Genomic DNA, 20,022 nt, shown 5'->3' on the forward strand with positions numbered 1-20,022 from the left:
ATACATTAATATATTAATTTTGCAAAAATGGCATCCTACCATAAATCCTATAAAACGCTTATAAAAATAACACAAATGTCTTTCTCAGTCTACAAACAAGTAATATAATATTGTATTTATGTGTTTTCTTTTTCTTTTTTTAAAGACAAGATCTCGTTGTGTCATGAGCCTATGCCTTAACTTCTAGAGTAGCTGCAATTACAGGTGCATATCATACTATTGCACCCAGTTTCTTAGTTTGCGATGGAAAGAAAATCCCCGCCACCCACGTGGCCTCAGTCTGCTAAGTAGCAGAGTCCAGAATATACTACCACAGCTGGGCCAGCAAAATAATAATTTTTTAAGAGAAAATTTTGCTATAGTGCATGTGCTAGGGGGGATGGCCATGCTGCAATCCTTTCTCTTCCATTCTCCTTTTGGGATTTTGGGCATACACACATGCACCCAGCATGAGTTTTGAGCTGCCAGGCCTAGGACTCAAACCATAGTTGACTACCTGGAAGTCCAGTGACATAACCATTACACCATCTGCTGGTCCCAAATAATTTTTAACAAATGCATTGATTTACTACAATTTAAATAATGAATATTTTAGGCCTAAAGATATTAAATCTTATTATAAAAACATAGGAAATAAGCTACAGTCTTAAAAAATAAGAGTAGATGGGACCAGCAGTTGGTGTAATGGCTATGTTGCTGGACTCCCATGTAGTTGATCGTGATTCAAATTCTGGACCTGGTGGCTTAAACTCATGCCAGGTGTGTGTGTATGAGTGCCCAAGATCCTGAGAGAAGAATGGAGGAGAAGGGATTGCGACATGACCATCCCCCCTTTCCCCCCCCCCCCCCGGGAAGCAATTTCTCGCTTTGTGTCTCTCTGTCTCTCTCTGTCTTTCTGGTGAGCGCACATGCCCTATAGCAAAAACCTGTCCAAAGGAAAAAAAAAATAGCACAAAAGTAAGGGTAGATGAATTACATAAATGTATTATGATTCCATAATAAAAATGGATTTCTTTAGTCATACTAAAGCGTCATAAAAATAATAAGAATAATAAGTGCAAATTTGAAAAGTTAATAAGAATAGTAAATGTTAAGTTTATAGTTCTGAATAGCCTCTATATCTATGCCCATTTATGTAATATACATAAATAACATATTGTGCATGCAGATATGTTTGTATATGCATATGTATATCTATATATTTTATATCTGTCGAGAAAGGTTACACCTAACTTTTTTTTTCCTCCAAGTTTTTAACCATATGGTATGTGTGCCTGCCAGAGGGACACAGAGAGAGAGGGAAAGTGAGAAATTACCCCCCACCCCGACCCACAGGGGGATACAGCCATGCTGCAATCCGTTTTCCTCCATTCTCCTCCTGGGGTTTTGGGCATACATGCCTGGCATGATTTTTAAGCCACCAGGTCTGGGACTTGAACCCCTTTCAGCCATGTGGGAATCCAGCACCTTAACCACCACTCTACCTGTTCCCCCCTACCTAATGCTTTTATCATTGCTTTCTTTTTGTGAAAAGGATTAGGAATTTGAGATGGGAAAAGACAAATACTTTTTACTATTTCAGGTACTCTTTTTCATATCTTTTGCAATTTTTTTCTTATTTTTTATCATATGCATAAGTTCCTTTTTCAATTAAAATACTAGCTAATAAAATTTAATACTGGGAGAAAATTTTTAAGTAATGATGGGAGAAATTTTCACATAGGCAAGATAATGGTGACTATTTAAATAGGAATCTGCCACACACCTTCCAAAAACTATACAGAACCAGAGAAGATAAATAAAAGTATACAAATACTACTCTTTCTTTTTTATTTATTTATTTTCATTCATTTATTTTTTTTTCCATTTTCCCACAAACTTTTACTTTACTTATCAAGAAATTTTAGCTCCTACTCCATTGTTCTTGACAGTTAATGAACAACTTTCAAAATTTTAAAATACTGAATTTTAAAGATAATGTTCAAAACGTTTCTTGTAATTTTGTATAATTTTGTTTGTGAACCAATACTGCCCTTTCAATGTAACCAATAAAACAGTAAATAGGACAAACTTTCAATTTTCTGTGAGTGCAAAAATAAATAACATTTTTCAGCAAAGCTGTTCCTTAAGCTATTGCCTCAAAGTTCTTGTGGAAAGCTGGTATATATTAATATATTTATTTTTCAAAAATGGCATTATACCATCTATATGCTGTAAACTGCTTAAAAATATCTGGCAAAACTTTATAAAAGAGAGAAGAGGGGACAAAGGAACTAAAGATTGACCTAATCCTCCACAGAAGGGGAAAGTACATCCTAAAATATAGAAAATTTTTTTTTTAGAAACCAGAGCATTTAAAATGCGCAGGTTTTAAAGTGACAGTATCAGAAAAACCTTTGGGAGGGACAGAAAAAAAGACATGATCCTTCTCTGTAGAAAATTTAGCATTCAAAAAGTCAATATGAAAAGTCTGAGGTTGAAAAATATTTAAAATATAAGGACTGGAAATCACTTACATTTAGCAAAAGATATAAATAAGACTGCAGATTTAAGAAATTCATCAGTGACTATTTTGTGCCTCTTATGTTTTTCTTTTTGAATTGGAATATTTATTGTGACTACCCTGTCCCTGTTCAGTTGCGAGCTGCTTGTTTATGAGACAGCTAGCTATACTGCCTTCTTCATTTCTAGGTTTCTGAATCCAGAGGCCCTGAATCCATACCTACTGTACAGGTTTCCATTATGATACTGTGTTTGGATAAAACCTGTGAGGTTCCCAGTACAAGGATGAGCACATTCTCATACAGGAGGACCATGAATAATTCTCGCCAGCTAGTGGACTTGAGGTAGACTGGATTAGTGACTTGCTATGCTCTGAATGCTTGTGTCCCTCAAATTTACATGTTAAAATCCTAATTCCCAAATTGATGGTATTAGATGTGGGGCTTTTCAGGATTTGTTTAGGCTCTGCTTTCACGAATGGGACTAGTGTTCTTGCAAAAGGAGGTGCTAGAAGGCTGCCTTGCCCCTTTCTCCATGTAAGGACACAGCAAGAAGTCAGCAGTCTGCAACCTGGAAGATGGCCTTCACTAGCACCTGACCATGCTGGTACTCTGATTTTGAACTTCCCAGCCTCCAGAACTAGGAGAAATAAATTGCTGTGGTTTATAAGTTAAAAAAAAAAAAAAAGAAAGAAAGAAAATCACTAAACCTCAAACAAAAGAAAAATAGAAAAAACTCAATGACAGAAACATCAGTATATCAGTATCATAGTTGAATTTCTGAAGACCAAAGACAACAACAATCATAGGAAAATCTTCAAAGCAATTTGTTGGGAGTGGGGGATGGGGCAGAATGTGGTACAGAGGTGAAGTGCAGTGCTCTATAAGGCACCCACATGGGAAGGTTCCTGGTTCAAGTCCAGAGGCTTCCCTGAATATAAAGCACACACTTGCCTGTGATTCTGGGCTAGCTGAACACTGGGAAGTGGGTTGTGGAGTCAAGAACTAATAAGGGGTGTTGTCTCTCGGTCTGTCTCCTCTCTCTCTCACGCACACTCAGAAGAAGTGAATAAATAAATTTAAAAGTAGTGAGAGAAAAATGACTTATTTATAAGGGTAAAACAATTCAAATGACAGTGTATTTCTCATCAGAAACCATTGAGGCTGGAAATAAATGACACATTTTTCAAGCAATAGAAGAGAACTGTCAGCCCAGAATCAGACTGACAAGACCTAGCAAAAAATATACTTCAAGAAGGAAGGTGAAATCAAGTCAGTCCCTGAAAATGAAACAAACAAAAAATTGTCTTTGGCAGATCAACCCTCAAAAAATAGGTGGCACACTTCCTTTATACAAACTAGAAAAACTAAAAGGAATCTTGGATAATTAGGAAGGAAGAATGAGCAATAGAAGTAAAAATTTCAATGAAATACAATGGAATTTCCTTCTCATTAGTTTTCAAAATATTATTTGATAGTGGAAACAAAACTTAGAATACTATCTGATGTAATTTTCCCTCCCCCCAATTTTTTTTCTTGCTGCCACTATGCTACTGCCTGGCCTCCCAAGGGAGGAAAGTACTTGGTAATTTTTCTACTTCCCATGAGCACTTAGATAATATATGAGGATCCACAGAGAGAGAAATATCTTATAGCTATTTCCTAGAGTTTTTAGTTATTCCCAAGTACCAATAGTGGGTTTGTAACTACTTCAATGAATGGTAGGCCTTTTTTTTTTTTTTTTTTTTTTTTAATTCCTGTGTGACGACATAGCTTTCAGATGACTCCATGAAATGAGGCTAGTGGTAAAACAATGTGATTGTCAGGAGATGACAGCTGGTGTTTTTTTGTTTTTGTTTTTGGTTTTTTTTTTTGAGAAGTTTTTGCTATAGGGTGCGTGCGCTCGCCAGACAGACAGAGAGAGACAGAGAGACAGAAAGTGAGAAATCACCCCCCAGAGGGGATGGTCACGCCGCAATCCCTTCTCCCCCATTCTCCTCTCGGGATCTTGGGCTCGCACGCACACGCACCCGGCGTGAGTTCTAAGCCACGGGGTCCGGGACGTGAACCGCAGTAGACTACGTGGGAATCCAGCAACATATCCATTACGCTAACTGCTGGTTCCCAACAGCTGATCTTCATGGTAATCGAGACCAACTATGGTAACATCTTTCGATACATCATTTGATATTGTGAGATGTCTTGTATGTGTATGTGCATGTATGGGTGTGTGTGTTTCATTTTGCAATAACTATTTATTCTAGAAATGGATGATACTTTGTTTTACAAGAGTTCATGGTGAACTTGGACAAATTGTTTTTCTATTAGTCAGTTTGAAGCATAAATTATTATTACAGTACCATTTGTGGTTTGTCTTTTTTGTTTTTACTTTTTCTTTTAAAGAATTTTAATTCGTTTTTGTCATGTCAGAGAGAGGGGAAGAAGGAAAGAGAGAAAGAGAAAGGCTCCTTACAGCCTGTTGTTCCTCCCCCCCTCCCCCCCCACATACCTACAGCCAGCCAGGATCACAGGTATGCCCATGGGAACACCCAGGGTATTACAGTGGACATGGACACAAAACTGGGACCCTCCTATGAGGTCTCCAGCATCATGCAGCCATGTCCTGGACTGCCTGCACCACCACAGTTGGCCCTGTGGTTTGCCTCTTAAAGAGAGAACCTAAAATGATCACCAATGGCTTAAGAAGAATTAGAAAATTCTTCTTAAGACAAAAGATTTGGTAAACATGTAAATAAGTCAAATGAACTAATAATTAAAGATAAATATTCAACTAAATTGGCTATTAGGTGTTCATGCAGACCCTGTGAAGATGTATTTATTGAATGAGCAGCTCTTTGTAAAAAAAGAAACTGAGTATTATGAAATGCCATAATGTTGACATTTACTTATTCATGCTTCAGAAATGAAAGTAAGAAACCAATCCCATGGTTTGGTTTGTTGTAGTGGAGCTAAACCATAGTCTACTTATAAATCATGGAGATAAAATAGACTCAAATTGCTGACATTCTCTGTTGTAAATTTTTAAGTGAAGGAAAGAATTTGGAAATATACTTGATGTAGAAGTGATGTGTTGTGGACAGATACTTTCATTATCTTTGTTCCTAGATATTTTCGTAGGATGCTCTATTCTGATGGTTAAGAAAAAGGTAGGTTTTGTTTAAGAAGCTTCATTATCTTTGTTCCTAGATATTTTTGTAGGATGCTCTATTCTGATGGTTAAGAAAAAGGTAGGTTTTGTTTAAGAAGCTTCGATATTAAGAGTAGGAAAGATTAAGTAAAAGCAAAACGTAACTTTCACTTGATGAAAAAATGTTTTTATAGCTAGAGGACAGGTTGGGTCACCAGAGAAAGAGAAGAAGTGAGGGAAAGAGAGAGAGGGAAGGAGAAAGCACGTCCCCACACTGGGACGTGGTCAGACTGGAATCTCTTCTCCTCTATTTTCCCTTCCTGTCAGGATTTGGAACACATATGCACATGCACCTGACATGTTCTTCAAGCCACTGTTCTATGCGAGATCCAGCTCCCTTAACCAATGGCTGCGTTATGGGGACTGTCAGAAGATATTCTTTTCTTAACTCAGCTATTGCTCAATTCAATTTTATTGTAATAGAAAATACAAATGCTGCAAATTAATTTCTAGTTTTACCCAGAGCGCTAATTTCATGAGTGGAAAACAGGACAAGCACTTGTATAAAAGTAATATGTAAAGGAATCAAAATTGGATCAATAAAGCATAGATTTTAGAGTTAGAGAGATTTCTGATCTTGGCTAGCCAATCCTAGTTCTGAATTCTTGGGCATATTATTTTATTAACTTCAGTTGCTTCATTTATTATATGGAGGTGACAACTGCACCTCCCTCAAAGTATTTTGTGAGGATTAAGTAAAATTATGTATATAAGTGCCAATCACCGAATTTAATATCAAATAATCTCTCCTTAGATAGTTATGACCTGCTTGGAAACCTCATTATTAAATATATGCTTCTTGATGACTTACTCATTTATATTGTGTTTTGTCCTTTTAACCAGGAGAATACAGGGAACACTTATTGTAATGTAAAGTGGAACTTGCAGGATTTTGAGGGTCACTTTCCTTGTTATTACAAAATTGGCAACTAGGTCCTCAAACTGAGGGTAAACAGGCACAGGTAACCTTTCACTCTAAAGAAAATGGCCTTTATTTAGAGTTGATCCTCCCCCCCTGAACTTATTAAGAGCTATAAAACTAGTCTGGTTACCACCAAATGTCATCTCAGTATCTAAAAGATGAAGGGAAAAAGCAAGAAAAAGAATCATTAGCAAAACCTATCACGGGCAGAGAGACAATTCTGTCCTTCCAAGTAGGAGGCAGAAGAGGTCTCCACTCTCTGACATTCGGTCAAAAATAAAAGTGCAAGAGGGATCAGCTGTAAATGTGGTTGCTCCTGCAAATCTCTTTTTCCTTTATTCCCTAAATGGGAGTCTGTTTAGGCAGCACACTTGCTGGTCTACCCTGTGTTTGTCTAAAAAGAGGAAACGGAAACTGAAGAGAGAAAAGCTGAATGAGGGCCAGCGAGGGGGACGAGATCTTTCTCCACTGGGCCCTGCAAGGATGTAAGGACTTTCTGTGGTCAAGTGGGCGTGTAGAAAGATGACCAGCTTAAGTTTTCTTTATGGGATTCACCCAAGTACGGTGACCCACCAGAAGACCGGTGTGATTGATGGGAAGAGCTGAGCCTGGTGGGAGGGTGTTAAACCTGATGTCTCACCTCATAAAATCAGGCAGTGGGAGAATCCTACAGGACACCATAAAAAATTTACTATTGTGTTTCATAAGAGACCCACACGTAGACTCGACCATGTGTCCAGAACTGCTGTGAGAAGAACTTCAATAATTTTCTTCCTCCCCCCTCCCCTTTCTCTATTCCTCTTTTCCCACATACCCAAGAAGAATAGAAGAGGAGGGGGAAAATGTAAAGGTATTTCTGAAACAGACTGTGTCCCTCACCCCATGTTGCCCAACTCCACCACTCCATTTATAGAGCAAACTATGACCCTCAGTCCCCAGAGCCAAAATCTAGTCAGTCATGAGGAAAGAAAGTCTTTTGTTTAAATGTCAGATAATAATCTTCAACAGGACTAGAATATCAATTAATAACTGAAAGTAACAGAAAAGTTGGGAATCTGCTTAAAATATCACTTAGGGGCTAGAAAAGGAATATTTAACAATCCATGACTAAATTCAGTAATTAAATTCTTTATTTGTCTAATTCTGAGCTGAAAAAGTCCAGTAAACCAATTACACAAATAACTATTTTAATTCAGTTTAAAAATACTAGCTACTTGTTCTATAATCACAACATGAGTAGATGGAGGGGTATTTATCTTTTTCTTTTGTGGGAGGAGGTAGAAATAGAGAGGGAAATGGTGAGAGAGACAAATATATGGCATAATAGCTATGGAGAGGTGTTTGGAGAGCTCCGCCGAGTGGGGGATGGCCACACTGCAATCCCTTCTCCTCCATTCTCTTCTTGGGATCTTGGGCATGCATGCACACACCCAATGTGAATTTAGGCCGCCGGGTCTAGGACTCAAACCACACTCAACTACGTGGGAGTCCAGCGACATAGTCATTATGCCATCTGCTGGTTCCAAAGATAGATATTTTTGTGTTGTGGACAGAAGTCTGACTGCTTTTTCCTTTTTTTCCAAAGTCTTTTTCAGAGACACTAGGGAGAGTCATGTCCACAAACACTTACAGACCATTTTTTCCATTAACAAGATTCTCTCTATATCCTGTCCCTGGCATAGTATCTTTAAGACGTGTATTTCAACCAATTGCAGCATATTAATATTAATGACAGGTCCATCCAGTAAACGCAAAATAAGAGCTGACCACTCAAGCACTTTGGGCCCCTTTCAAGAGTGCTAAATTCTTGAAAAATCTGAGACACATAAGACAAGTGATCTCAACACAAGAGTGATATTTAGTAAAAAAAAAAAAAAGCAAAAAATAAAAAACAAACACTAAAAATAACAACACGCTAGTCTACCACATTAAAAATACTTAGAGTTTCACAGGCCGGTTTCTCCTTTTAAAAATAGATGAAAAAAATAAAAAAGACATATACAATTTTAAAAACAAAGGGGATGACCCTTTTGGACACCATAGCTAACCATATGTATGACATCTATGGCACTTCGGCCTGCAGGTATTTAATTACAAAAGGTGATCTTAGTTAAAATTTTCTCAGACAAAAACTTTGATATTTCTAAATAAGTCTTTTTACACATTAAATTATAAAATCTGTATCTCAAAAAATAATGAATGAGTTGATACTTTAGTATAAAAAATTCATTTGGGAAAAACGATGACAAAATTAGCTCCTTATAAAAGTTAATAACTCCTTATATGAGGACCCACGCGGACAGTGTAATATCTTATAACTCCTTTCTAGTTCTTGGTTATTTCTGGATATCAGGGATTCTTCACCATTTCATTGAAGAGCAGGCTTTTCCTTTTGTCCCTTTGTCCAACAACAAAGCTTTCAGATAAACTTCTTCAAGCTACACTAGAGATCTTTGATGTGACTGTCAGGAGAAGACACTGATCTCTATGGTAATCAAGGCCAAAGAAACACAATATGCAATTTTTCATACTTCAAGTGTCCCTTATATGATTTTTGAGATAAGAAATTGATAGCAAATTTAGAATCTACTTTCAATTATTTATCAAAATAGGGGATTGAAAAATATACAGGCCGTTTCAAATTGTACTGCCTTAACAAAAGTTTTAAGATTTTTTTCTTAGAATTATTTTATTTAACTTTATTATTATTATCATTATTATTTTCCAGTTTGATCAGAGAGAGACAGAGACAGAGAGAGGAAGTGGGAAAGCAAAGCAAGTCACCAGGTCCAAGACTTGAACCGTGGTGGGGCATGTGGGAGTCCAGCGCCCCTATCCACCACGCCACCTGCTGGCCCCAAGTTTTAAGATTTAACACAAGGTAATCAATTCATTTAGGCCTCATATTTCAATATTTCTCACTTCCAACATTTTAGAAGTTTTAGGAATTATCAAACTATAAAAGGTAGACAGTAGGATGATAGAATAGAAAGACATATAACTATTTACTTTTTTTTAATAGTCAGAAGGCATGTGTGCTCACCAGAGAGAAATAGGGTGAGTTGGGCAAGAGAGTGCACCCAAATGGCATGTGGTTGTGCCATGATCTCGTTTCCTCCATTTTTCCATCCTATTAGGATTTGGGGCAGGTACATACATGCATCTGATATACTTTCAAACTTCCAGGGGTTGGATTCAAGGTGGGGTCTGGCTAACGGTTAACCGTTAGGCACAGTGCTGACCCACTAACTAGATTTATGTAGGAGTATTTTAAGTATTGATAGGTGACCCATAATGACCTGCAAATTAGTGGGAAATATACCTTCACTCATGGGGACAACTCCCTCAAGGGCTACAGGATGGTATGTCTTCCCTGATGCCCATGAGAAGGTAATTACCTGAATGAGAAGTGCTTTTACTCCCAAGCTGGGTTTCTGACTGGCTGTGGCTGACTGGTGTGAGGTCTTGGCAACTTTGGATGGGGGAATCCCTTCCTGCGGGGTCAGTGCCTGATGGCTTCTCAATATTTTTCATCTCCATTTCTTCATGATGAATCCAAAGATCAGGAGGTCGAAGGTCCTTCTGGCTGCCCTTCCTTTTGCCAACACTGTGGGTGGCCCGTTTCCTATGGAACAAAGTAAGAAGGGACAGGTCAGAGCCTCTATTCATTGGTACGTCCTCTCTTTGCTCAGTCAATTCAAGTTAGAAGCAGGGAAGGAAACAAAAGACTCCCAGGAGGAGCCCTGTGAAAACCAAGAATTGGCAGATCTGTCTTGGCTGCCATTCCTCTTCCCCCTGGAGCTTCACCACATTATAGGAGACATGGTGCTGACTCCCTAGGGTCTGGGCTGCCTGCCAGAGAGCTCCTTCCTCCAGCTTTCCGGCTGCAGATCCTTGCACGAGGTGACAATAGGTTAGATGGAGCCATATGCCAATCTTTGGAGCTAGCCATAAGGTACCTGACTGTAACATCTGTTTAGGAGATAAATGAAGGAGTTCCTTTGAAAGGGCAAACAGAAATAAAAAGGCCAGAATTTGTGCCAACAGCTAAGACTGGGGCTTAGAAGAAAGTCTATACCTCAGCTGTATAATTTAATGTGCAATGGGGAGGCTTGCTATTCGGAAACAAAAGGCCACACAAGGACATTCTAAGGAGAATAAAACACATCTGCCTTAGAGTCTGGATTCAAACATGAAGACCCATCCTTTGAAAAGAGAAGAATGCAGTTTGGAAATATGTTTCGTATTTCTCTTATTTGCCTCAATAAGGATTTAGCCCCCATAAATTTTTTTTCTTGAGGCTAGTGGAATTCAGGTGTCCCCTGCTAAGTAAATAAGCATGATGCTCATGCTAACCATTCTCTTCAGCAGGGGACAGTAAACCAGGGATTACAGGTCAAATCTGTACACAGCCTACTTTTGTAAATAAAGTTTTATTGGAACATAGCCAAGCTCATTTGTTTTTACAATGGCAGAAATGATTAACTGTGACAGAGATTATGTGGCCCCCACATTTTAACTAAGTGTTAGTTGAGCTCTATTATTATTTTTCTAAATGCCCGAAGGCATGTATGCTTGCCAAAGAGAGATGTAAAGAGGAAAAAGAGAGAAAGAGAAGGAAAGCACCCCCTCACCATTGAGAGTTCAAGCTGCAATCCCTTCTCCATTATGCCATCTTGATGGGGTCTGGGGTGTGTACATATACCAGGCATGTTTAATAACCCATCAGGGTGAGATCTGAGCCATCGTTAGCCATGTGGAATCTGGTTTCCTTTAACTACTAAGCTACAAGGTCAGCCCATTATTTGGCCCTTTTCAGAACAGATTTCAACCCCTACACTACAGTTTCAGAATTTTTAAATCTCTACTTATAACTTCTATTTCTTTTAAAAAATGACAATGTCTCTTACAAGACAGAATTCATCATTTAAACTCATTTTGACAGAAGCCAGGGAAGCTCCTGGCTTCCACAATTTGCCATGAATGGTTTATTGTGGTAACTTTTTCCATGATTGCTGAATACTTCAAACAAACTACTTGCAGTGAAAGCACTTTATAATCTGCGCAACGTCACTGAGAGTGGGTTTGGTTCTTGAATTGCTGAGTAAGAAGTTTGGCAAATATTAGGCAATTGTTAAATATTTGGTAGTATGATTTGATGAATTTTCTTTTGAAACATGCTGATGAAGGTAGGAGACAAAGACTACCAGACTTAAATATCTACTTTGTAGTTAAATAGGGAGAGAAGGCAACGTTTTCTGCTCTGGTTTCCCAATATCTACCTGCACTTTTCTGATTTCCTGCAGTAGCCCCAGACAGTTTCTAAACAATGGTCTAAAATAACTCCTAGATCATTTTCCTATGTCTAAGATAGTAACTTGGGGCTAACCATCCAGTTACTGAATTCATTTCCTTAAACTTAATCTACCTGCAGGAAACTGACTTACAACTCACACATAACTCCTTTATGTGGTCTATTTATGGTAATTTCTTAAAAGAATTCAATGTCTTTATAAACTTGGAAGTTCTACCTTGTTATCTTTCTACCAGACCAAAATGCTAAATAACCTAACCCCACCCTCTCTTTGTGTCTGTATACTGAGATGAACTAGTTCCCAAACTCCAGGTCAGTCAGACTCCTCACGGATAACTCAATACTTAACATAGCCCATGGTAAAGAAATTAGCCCAAAAATTCTTAAACCAACAATAAATGATGAATTATGGTTTCCCTTGTGCTTTATGGTTTCCATGGCTTATTCATTCATTTCATCATTTCAAAATCCCCATAATTTCAGTAGCAAGCATACTGAGGAGTCTTTTATTTACAAATAAATAAATAAATAAAAGCAATATTAACAAGAAACTTCCAAACTTGAACTGAGGTTGAACTTTTTGGGTGCTGTTATTCATGACCTCCCACTGGGAAGAAATGCCCATTTTTTTTTTATTAAAAAATATTTAATTATTTATCATTTTAAAATTTACTATAGGGCATGTGCACTCATGAGAGAGAGAAAAAAAAAAAAAGAGAGAGAGAGAAAGTAAGCTACCAGGTCTCGGACTCAAACCATGGTCACCCATTTGGGAGTTCAACACCATAACCACCACACCACCTGCTGGCCCTGAAATGATCATTCTTAATGAAATGTCTAAGCATTTTTCTAATAGATTTTAATCAGATCAAGATCTCTTCTAAGAAGCTACTCACTCACACAGCTGACTATCAGTCAAGACTCTAAAGATTTCTAAACAAACTTCATTTCATTTTTGTATATATTCTGTCAATGGCCATCTAACCACCATTGTTTCCCATAATGTTGTTTTCATCTTTGGCCTTGAAGAGTCTCCTCCTGCTAACCTCCTCTCTCTACCATGCCAAATCTTCTACTACAGCAGATTTGTAATAAAACTGACATGTTTTATTCATATCTAAATAGTCTGAAATTGTCTTAAAACCTACAGGAGCAATTGTGACGCTGACCTTCTGCCCATCTGCTAGTTCTCTGACCTAATGATGCTGCTCATCACAGCCCATGACTCCTCTGTCTTTCCACTGGAATCTACAAAATTTCTATGAGCTGTGCCTGGTGCCATTGTTACCCAAGCGCAGCTCCTGGCTGGCCTCAGCATTACCTGGGAACTGGTTAAAACTGTAGAACTGCAGTCTTAGTGCCCCCACCAGGTTAATTTAATACATATAAGGTTTGAGAGGCATTATCTTCCTGAATTATTTGACTTTGTTTTAATTTGAAAGTGAATGTCTCTATTGTTGAATATTTAACCCTTCCCCCAATACCAAATACATCTTTTCCCATAGGTATCTGATTTTTCTACTTCCCAAAATTTCAGAATAGGAGGGTCTCTTCCTGCCCTATGTATTCTTGAACGAAAGGAAAGAATCCTCCACGGCTCTCGCTTTCTCCTTCTCTCGCCATGGCAAAGCTTTCACAGTACAATCTAGTGCTGGGTTACATTCTTTGTTTTGTCTATTTGTTCATGTAGTTGTTTCAGTTATACCCAGAATGCCTTCACGGTCCTCACTCAAACTACTTATTCCTTAAGGTTCTCTCAAAGCTCCTTTCCTTCAGGGAAGCTTTCTGACCATTTTAGGGCAAAGAAATTTTAGAATATCTAAGTGGTCTCCCCCATCTCTCTCTATTCCTCTGACCTTGGCATTGATTACCAAGGAGCTATCCAGCTGCTCTCTCTGGGATAATCCAATCCCTCCAGTGATACTATACAAACCATTCCCTTCACTCTCACAGCATCATCCACTCTTCGCAACATTTCTTCCTCTGTTTAGTCAGTGAACACTTGGGCAGTATTGATTCTGTGAAGCAAATGCTAAGTACTACAGATGCAAAGATAGGTGAGACATTGGAAGTTCATAAGTGAATGAAGAGCAGCACGGATGTGGGGGATTTCTGCATTGTAGGGGCAGACAGAGCATGTGCACAGGACCATGGCAGGTGGTGAGGCAGAAAAACTAGAGGGCACTCAGTCACGGGAGGCTTTGTCTTCTGTAAGAACATTTTTTTGTAATATCAAGAAAGCAGTGGGGAATTTCAGAAAGATTTTTATCTCCAGAGTTAGCACTAATCAGATTGGTTATTTTGTATGATGCAGATCACACACTAAACACAAAATGGCTATTTAATTTGAATAATAAAAAAATCTATTATTTACATGGAAGCATTTTTTTGAAAGTTTCTTCTCTTGTTCTTTCTAGGTTCACCTGTTTCTTACTTTGTACATAACCTATTAGACAAAGAAAAGTTTCTTTCCTTTTCATTTTTTTTAAAGAGAGATTTTTGCTGTAGGGCACATGTGCTCACCAGAGAGACAGAGACAGATAGACAGACAGAAAGTGAGAAATCACCCTCCCCATGCAGGATGACCATGCAATAATCCCTTCTCCTCCATTTCCCACATGCCCAAAATCCTTTGGTGTGAGTTCTAAACCACTGAGTCCAAGACTCAAACTGCAGTTGACTATGTGGGAGTCTGGCGATGTAACCATTACACCATCTACTGGTCCCAGGATAAATTCTTTATATTCAAGTATACCTATATTTTCTGAGGTGGAATTAAGATATATTGAAGTCCTAAGTAGTCACCTATTAAAATCCCTATGAGGCAAATACCAAAAACCAATTAAAACATTAAAAAGTTGAATATCAATGAAAGTTACCTATAATCATTAAAATACAGTACATTTCATTTGAGTTTAAATGTTTGACCCTTCGCACTAGATTTTTTTTTTTTTTTATCAAGATTTGAATGCCTGTTAATCTTTAAAACTTACTAGGTACACATCAACTCACATAGAAGGCTCATCAACCAGTGATTCTATCAAGTGAAACTTGTGTTTTATTTCTATATTTAAATTTAATGTGTTCAGAAAAGATTGCTGATCATTTGTCCAGGTAACTGCCATAGAGATGTGATAACCATGACAGTACAGTCCATGGTGTGCTAGACTGCAGTGTTGGAAGCCACGTGGCTGACCACCAGTTCAGATTCCTGGGTCAGTCTGAGAACATTCTGGGCATGTGTGCAGGTGCCCAGAATCCTGAGGCTCTGAGGACTGAAGAAGAGAGATCATGGCAGGATGAGGCTCTGTTGAGGGTGCCTTTCTCTCTTTCTCTCACCTGCTTGTACTCACATGCTCACTATCATTAAAAAAACTGTTGAGGGGATAACAGAAAATATATAGTCCTATGTCTCGTATTTGCTGAAACTGCCACTCGGAGATGAAGGGTCTTTCCTTAGATAACACAATTAATTTACAAAGCAATAAAACCAGAACTTGGGTTCTAACTTTTGTTGCTATTTTATATGGAAAAAAAAAAAAGAAATCATGCCTACAAGACCACAAATCTATCAGCCTACCTCATTATTAAATGATAAGTAAAACTCACAATAAACTGTAGAATAAAATGCGTAGGCACTAACTTGAAAAGGTATTAGTCATCATTCATAAACATTTTTCAATCCACCTGGATGTAATTCAAGTATGTCTCCCAAGAAAACCCTAAGAAAAATTTATATTCTCCAATACTCTCAGACAAAGTAATATTGAAGAAGCCTATAAATGTGTTTCCTACTTCGCCTTATTAATTACATTAAACTCCCACTCTCAGAGCTCTGTGAAGGACCTTATTTCTGTTCAGATTGGAATTGATTTTGCTTTCACTTGCATTACTCAATTTGTTCTAAAGGGTTTGGTGGTGCTAGTGGTGATGGGGGGAGGGGTTCTCAATGCAATCAAGAAAAACTAAAACTCAGAAATAACTAAAGGAGAAAAATTTCTTTTCCTTTTTCTCTCCACTAACTTGTGTAAACAAAGGGGTCTGCCAATGAGTCTGTTACTGAAGAAAAATATATGAAACAAAGTCTAAAAATACACCAAATAAATGTTAATAGACTTTAGGGGTGGTGTGAGGGAAACCAAATTGAAGTATAAATTCACTTTCTTTGTGGTTTTCAATAATTTATACAATCATTTATTCTTTTTCTTTCTTTTTATTTATTTTTTTAAGAGAGATTTTTGCTATGTGTGTGTGCATTCACGAGAGACAGAAAGCGAGAAATCACCACTGCAATCCCTTCTACTCTCAGGATTTTGGGCATGTACCTACATGTGCTTGGTGTTTTAAGCTGCCTGGTCTGGAACTTGAACCATAGTTGACTACATGGAAGTCTAGTGACATAACATGACACTATCTGCTGGTTCCCCATTAATTCTTTTTCAAAAAGTCTCTTTCTTTTTTTTTTATAAGAGAAAGAAGGAGAGAGATAGACACATTGGAACCAAGATGTTCACATCACAATCTAATCCCATTTTTGGTCAGCTTAGATCATGAGCATGTGTACAAGCACCTAGAATACTCAGGGAGGTCCTGGGATTGGAACTCTGAGTCTATCCCCTTTAGGCCCAGTTATGTTATCACCATACTATCACTTGGTCCCAGTGGAATCATTAATTTTTCATTCACACTCTAATTTTAAAAGTAAGTCATATCGAGGACTCAACATCTACTATTTCCAAATGAAACCTTCATTCAAGCTTGTACAAAGTGTTTAGGATGAGACTTAGGAAGATATGAGAATTTCTCAACATGGTGCCACATCCACTTTTCCACATTGAGATGACTGGCATTCCCCATTTTAATTTGGGGAAACATTTCATGTCTGGAAATCTAGCTCATCAGGTCAACATAGCTTACAAAACTTCTTACAGAAATGACAATGGGAAGGGACCAGCAGGTGGCATGGTGGTTAAGGCAGTGGATACTCCCACATGGCTGACCACGGTTCAAGTCCCAGACCTGGGGTCTTGCTTTTTCACTTTCTCTCTCTCTCTCTCTCTCTCTTTCTCTGTGTGTCTCTCTGGTCAAATTTTTAAAGAGAAAACAAAAAAAAAATGACAATGGGAATATAAAATGAAAACAATAATAAAAAGAAATTTATTGTAGGTGGTTCAGTTAAATTTAGTTAGTTTAGGGAGTGCATCTATGTTTTAAAAATAATTATAAAGCAGGCCAAGTGTGGTTTTAGTCCTTCCTCTCTATTCACTTTATGAGACTGTTCAGCTTTGCCACAGAGACTTGGTGCCTTGATGTCTCATGTTAACACAAATTCTTTCCTGGGAATGCTGGACCAAGAGGTGGTTCAATGCCTTTCTCAGTTAGGTATCCCCCCAACCCCCACCCCCAGTCTTATCAGTGCTCAGTAGTTGGGAAACATAGCAAGTGACTGTGACATCCTAGAATGCTTATACATGTCGGCCCAGCTATGTGCATTCTGTCAGATTTTTTGTTTGGGCAAAATGAACCAAAACATCAGTTATCACTGGCTTCAAAATACTCTATTCTCATACTTGAGGCTGGATATAAAACTTGCCCTGACTCAAAAATGAATACAATGACGAATCCACAACTCTGTTGTTTTCTTCAGTATATACATCTTCTATACTGTTTCTTTTTTTTTTCCTCTTTTTGTTAAGTTTTTTGCTATAGAGCATGCGCACTAGCCAGAAAGACACAGAGAGACACACAGAGAGAAAGTGAAAAATTACCCCTCAGGGGGGATGGCCATGCCGCAATCCCTTCTCTTCCATTTTCCTCTCAGGATCTTGGGTACTCACGTACATGTGCCTGGTGTGAATTTAAGCAACCAGGTCTGGGACTTGAACCAGCTGACTACATGGGAGTCCAGCAATGTAGCCATTATGCCATCTGCTTGTCCCCTTCTATACTGTTTCTAAGCACCTCACTTCAGAGTGCTGGAAGATACACTAGAAATCAACAAACAGCTACAGAATTTTTTAAAAGGAAGAGAAAGTTTGTGCTATTAGTGAGGGAAGAGGGAAAATTATTTGTGGGAGAATCTTTGTCTGCCAACATTTGTCATATGTAACTGTCAAACCAGGCACCTATGGGTACTTCTACAGACAAAAGACAGACGGACAGACAGAGACAGAGAAAGAGAGACACAGAGAGAGAGAGAATGAGAATGAGCCGACAAGAGAGTAAAACCGATGAAGACACATCCAGTTAGACTAGAGAAGCAAAGAGTCAGAGACTAGCCAGGATATTTTTCTAACTCCTAGTACTGGCTGACACAAGGCTAATAAGCTGGTTGTGGGGTTTTGCTATAAGGGAATAAGCTGAATTAAAAACACTTCTTTATCCTAAAGTCTTTTCTTTGATGCATCATTCTCTACAAGTGCTAGAACCTGGAGCTGCATAATATGGAAATATTTTTTAAATCCCTCAACACTTTTAATTTCTAACACTTAACTACAGCCAGGAAATTTAAACTACTTTGAATCTCTGGAACCACCCTTCTTTCTCAGCTGGTGCCTTCAAACTAAACTCCCCATTGGATTGTAACCACACTGAGTTGGGTATGCTATGGTATATTTATTCATGCATTCAACGAGCATTGATTTAACTGCCTGCAGGCCTCCTTGTCAAAAGTGATAAATAAGCCCTTACAGAGGGTCACACATCTCCATCGTTTTGTACATGATTGCAGAGAGGCCATACACAGGGGCAGAGTGGGGTTCATTCTCTAGCTGTTACTTAAGAAACACCTACTCTCACTTGAAAAGAAGAGTCTGGCTCTAGGAAGTAAAGCAAACAGAAATGCCAGTGGGTCTCCAGATGGATTCTGTTATTATATTTTCATGTCTGGCCCTTACTTAAGGATTGGGCTGCAATATTAAATAAAAAGAATGTTTTCCATGGTTGGGCGACAAGGAGCATGCAGCGAATTATGAGAGAATGCAGGAAGAGGGCTGTCAAAAATTGAACCCCAAAGATGATGACTTCTTTCCTCTCAGGAGCCAGCTGTTACCTACTTTCTCTGTTGGGCTGAAGAACGCCGGGTGCAAATGACAGCCACGATCACCACGACCAGCACTGTGATGACGCCAATGGTGACCACAATGATCACAAGCAGGTTGCTGTTCTTCTGAGGGGTGGCACTGCCATGTGGGGGGTGCATCTGTCCAATGGGTGGCTCTGGGAAAAGATAGGCAAATGAGTTCAGCTTTAGGGAATGTGGTAGCCAAGGTTTATCAAGATCAGTGGGGGTGTGAAGAGTTCCTATTATTCTGAACATTTTTGAAGCTGGAGAGAAAAAAGAGAAATTGAAATGAGAGGGAAGACCTAAACTATTGACCAAGATAATGAAGACATATGAACAAAAAACTTGTACAGAAACACTGAGAGCTACATTTTCTGGAACATGTAGCCTAAGTGTCCATCAACTGACAAATGAATAAACAAGATGTGGTGTATCCCTAAAATGAACCATTATCCAACCTTAAAAAGACCATACTGATACATGCTACAGTGTGGATGAACCCTGAAAGCATTACGTTAAGTGAAAGAAACCAAACCAACATAAAAGATAGTATATGTATGATTTCATTTGTATGGAATCTCCAGCATAGGCAAATCCATAGAGACAAGAAATAGATTAGTATTTACCAGTGGGTGAGGAGAGGAATGAACGGGAAAATAAGCAAAACAAAACAAAACAAAAAACTGCTAATGAAAATAGTTTCCCTTTGTGATGATAAAAATGTTCTGGAATTAGATCGCTGCAATAGTGGCACAACTTTGTGAATATACTAAGATCTACTGAATTGTACACTTTTGAAGGGCAAATTGATGAGATGTGAGATATCTCAATAAAATAAGATTAATCTATTGTATGTGTGGAAATGGGAGAGGAGTGGAAAGACACTACTTTGTACTGTAAAAATCCAAAGGCAATAAGAACCAGAGAGACTGCGGTTTATGGGAATATACTACATTTATCTGATGCTGTGAAAGACAAACTCTTTGACACCAATCACTCACAATTTACTTCCAT

The 20,022-nt window shown here is 38.3% G+C and overlaps 1 protein-coding gene across 1 annotated transcript in view; it reads right to left on the reverse strand.

The window, feature by feature from the left end:
• The window catches only part of DCC (DCC netrin 1 receptor), a 521,919-nt gene that overhangs the window by 62,049 nt on the left and 439,848 nt on the right, over nt 1-20,022 (reverse strand). The window contains exons 18-19 of the mRNA XM_027769938.1: nt 19,001-19,163; nt 10,030-10,256 (exon numbers count right to left, since the gene is read on the reverse strand). Of these exons, the coding sequence (XP_027625739.1) occupies nt 10,030-10,256; nt 19,001-19,163 (390 nt within the window). The remainder of the gene's footprint in view (nt 1-10,029; nt 10,257-19,000; nt 19,164-20,022) is intronic.

Source organism: Tupaia chinensis, unplaced genomic scaffold (assembly GCF_000334495.1).
Source record: "Tupaia chinensis unplaced genomic scaffold, TupChi_1.0 Scaffold000098_2, whole genome shotgun sequence".
Taxonomy (NCBI): Eukaryota; Metazoa; Chordata; class Mammalia; order Scandentia; family Tupaiidae; genus Tupaia; species Tupaia belangeri.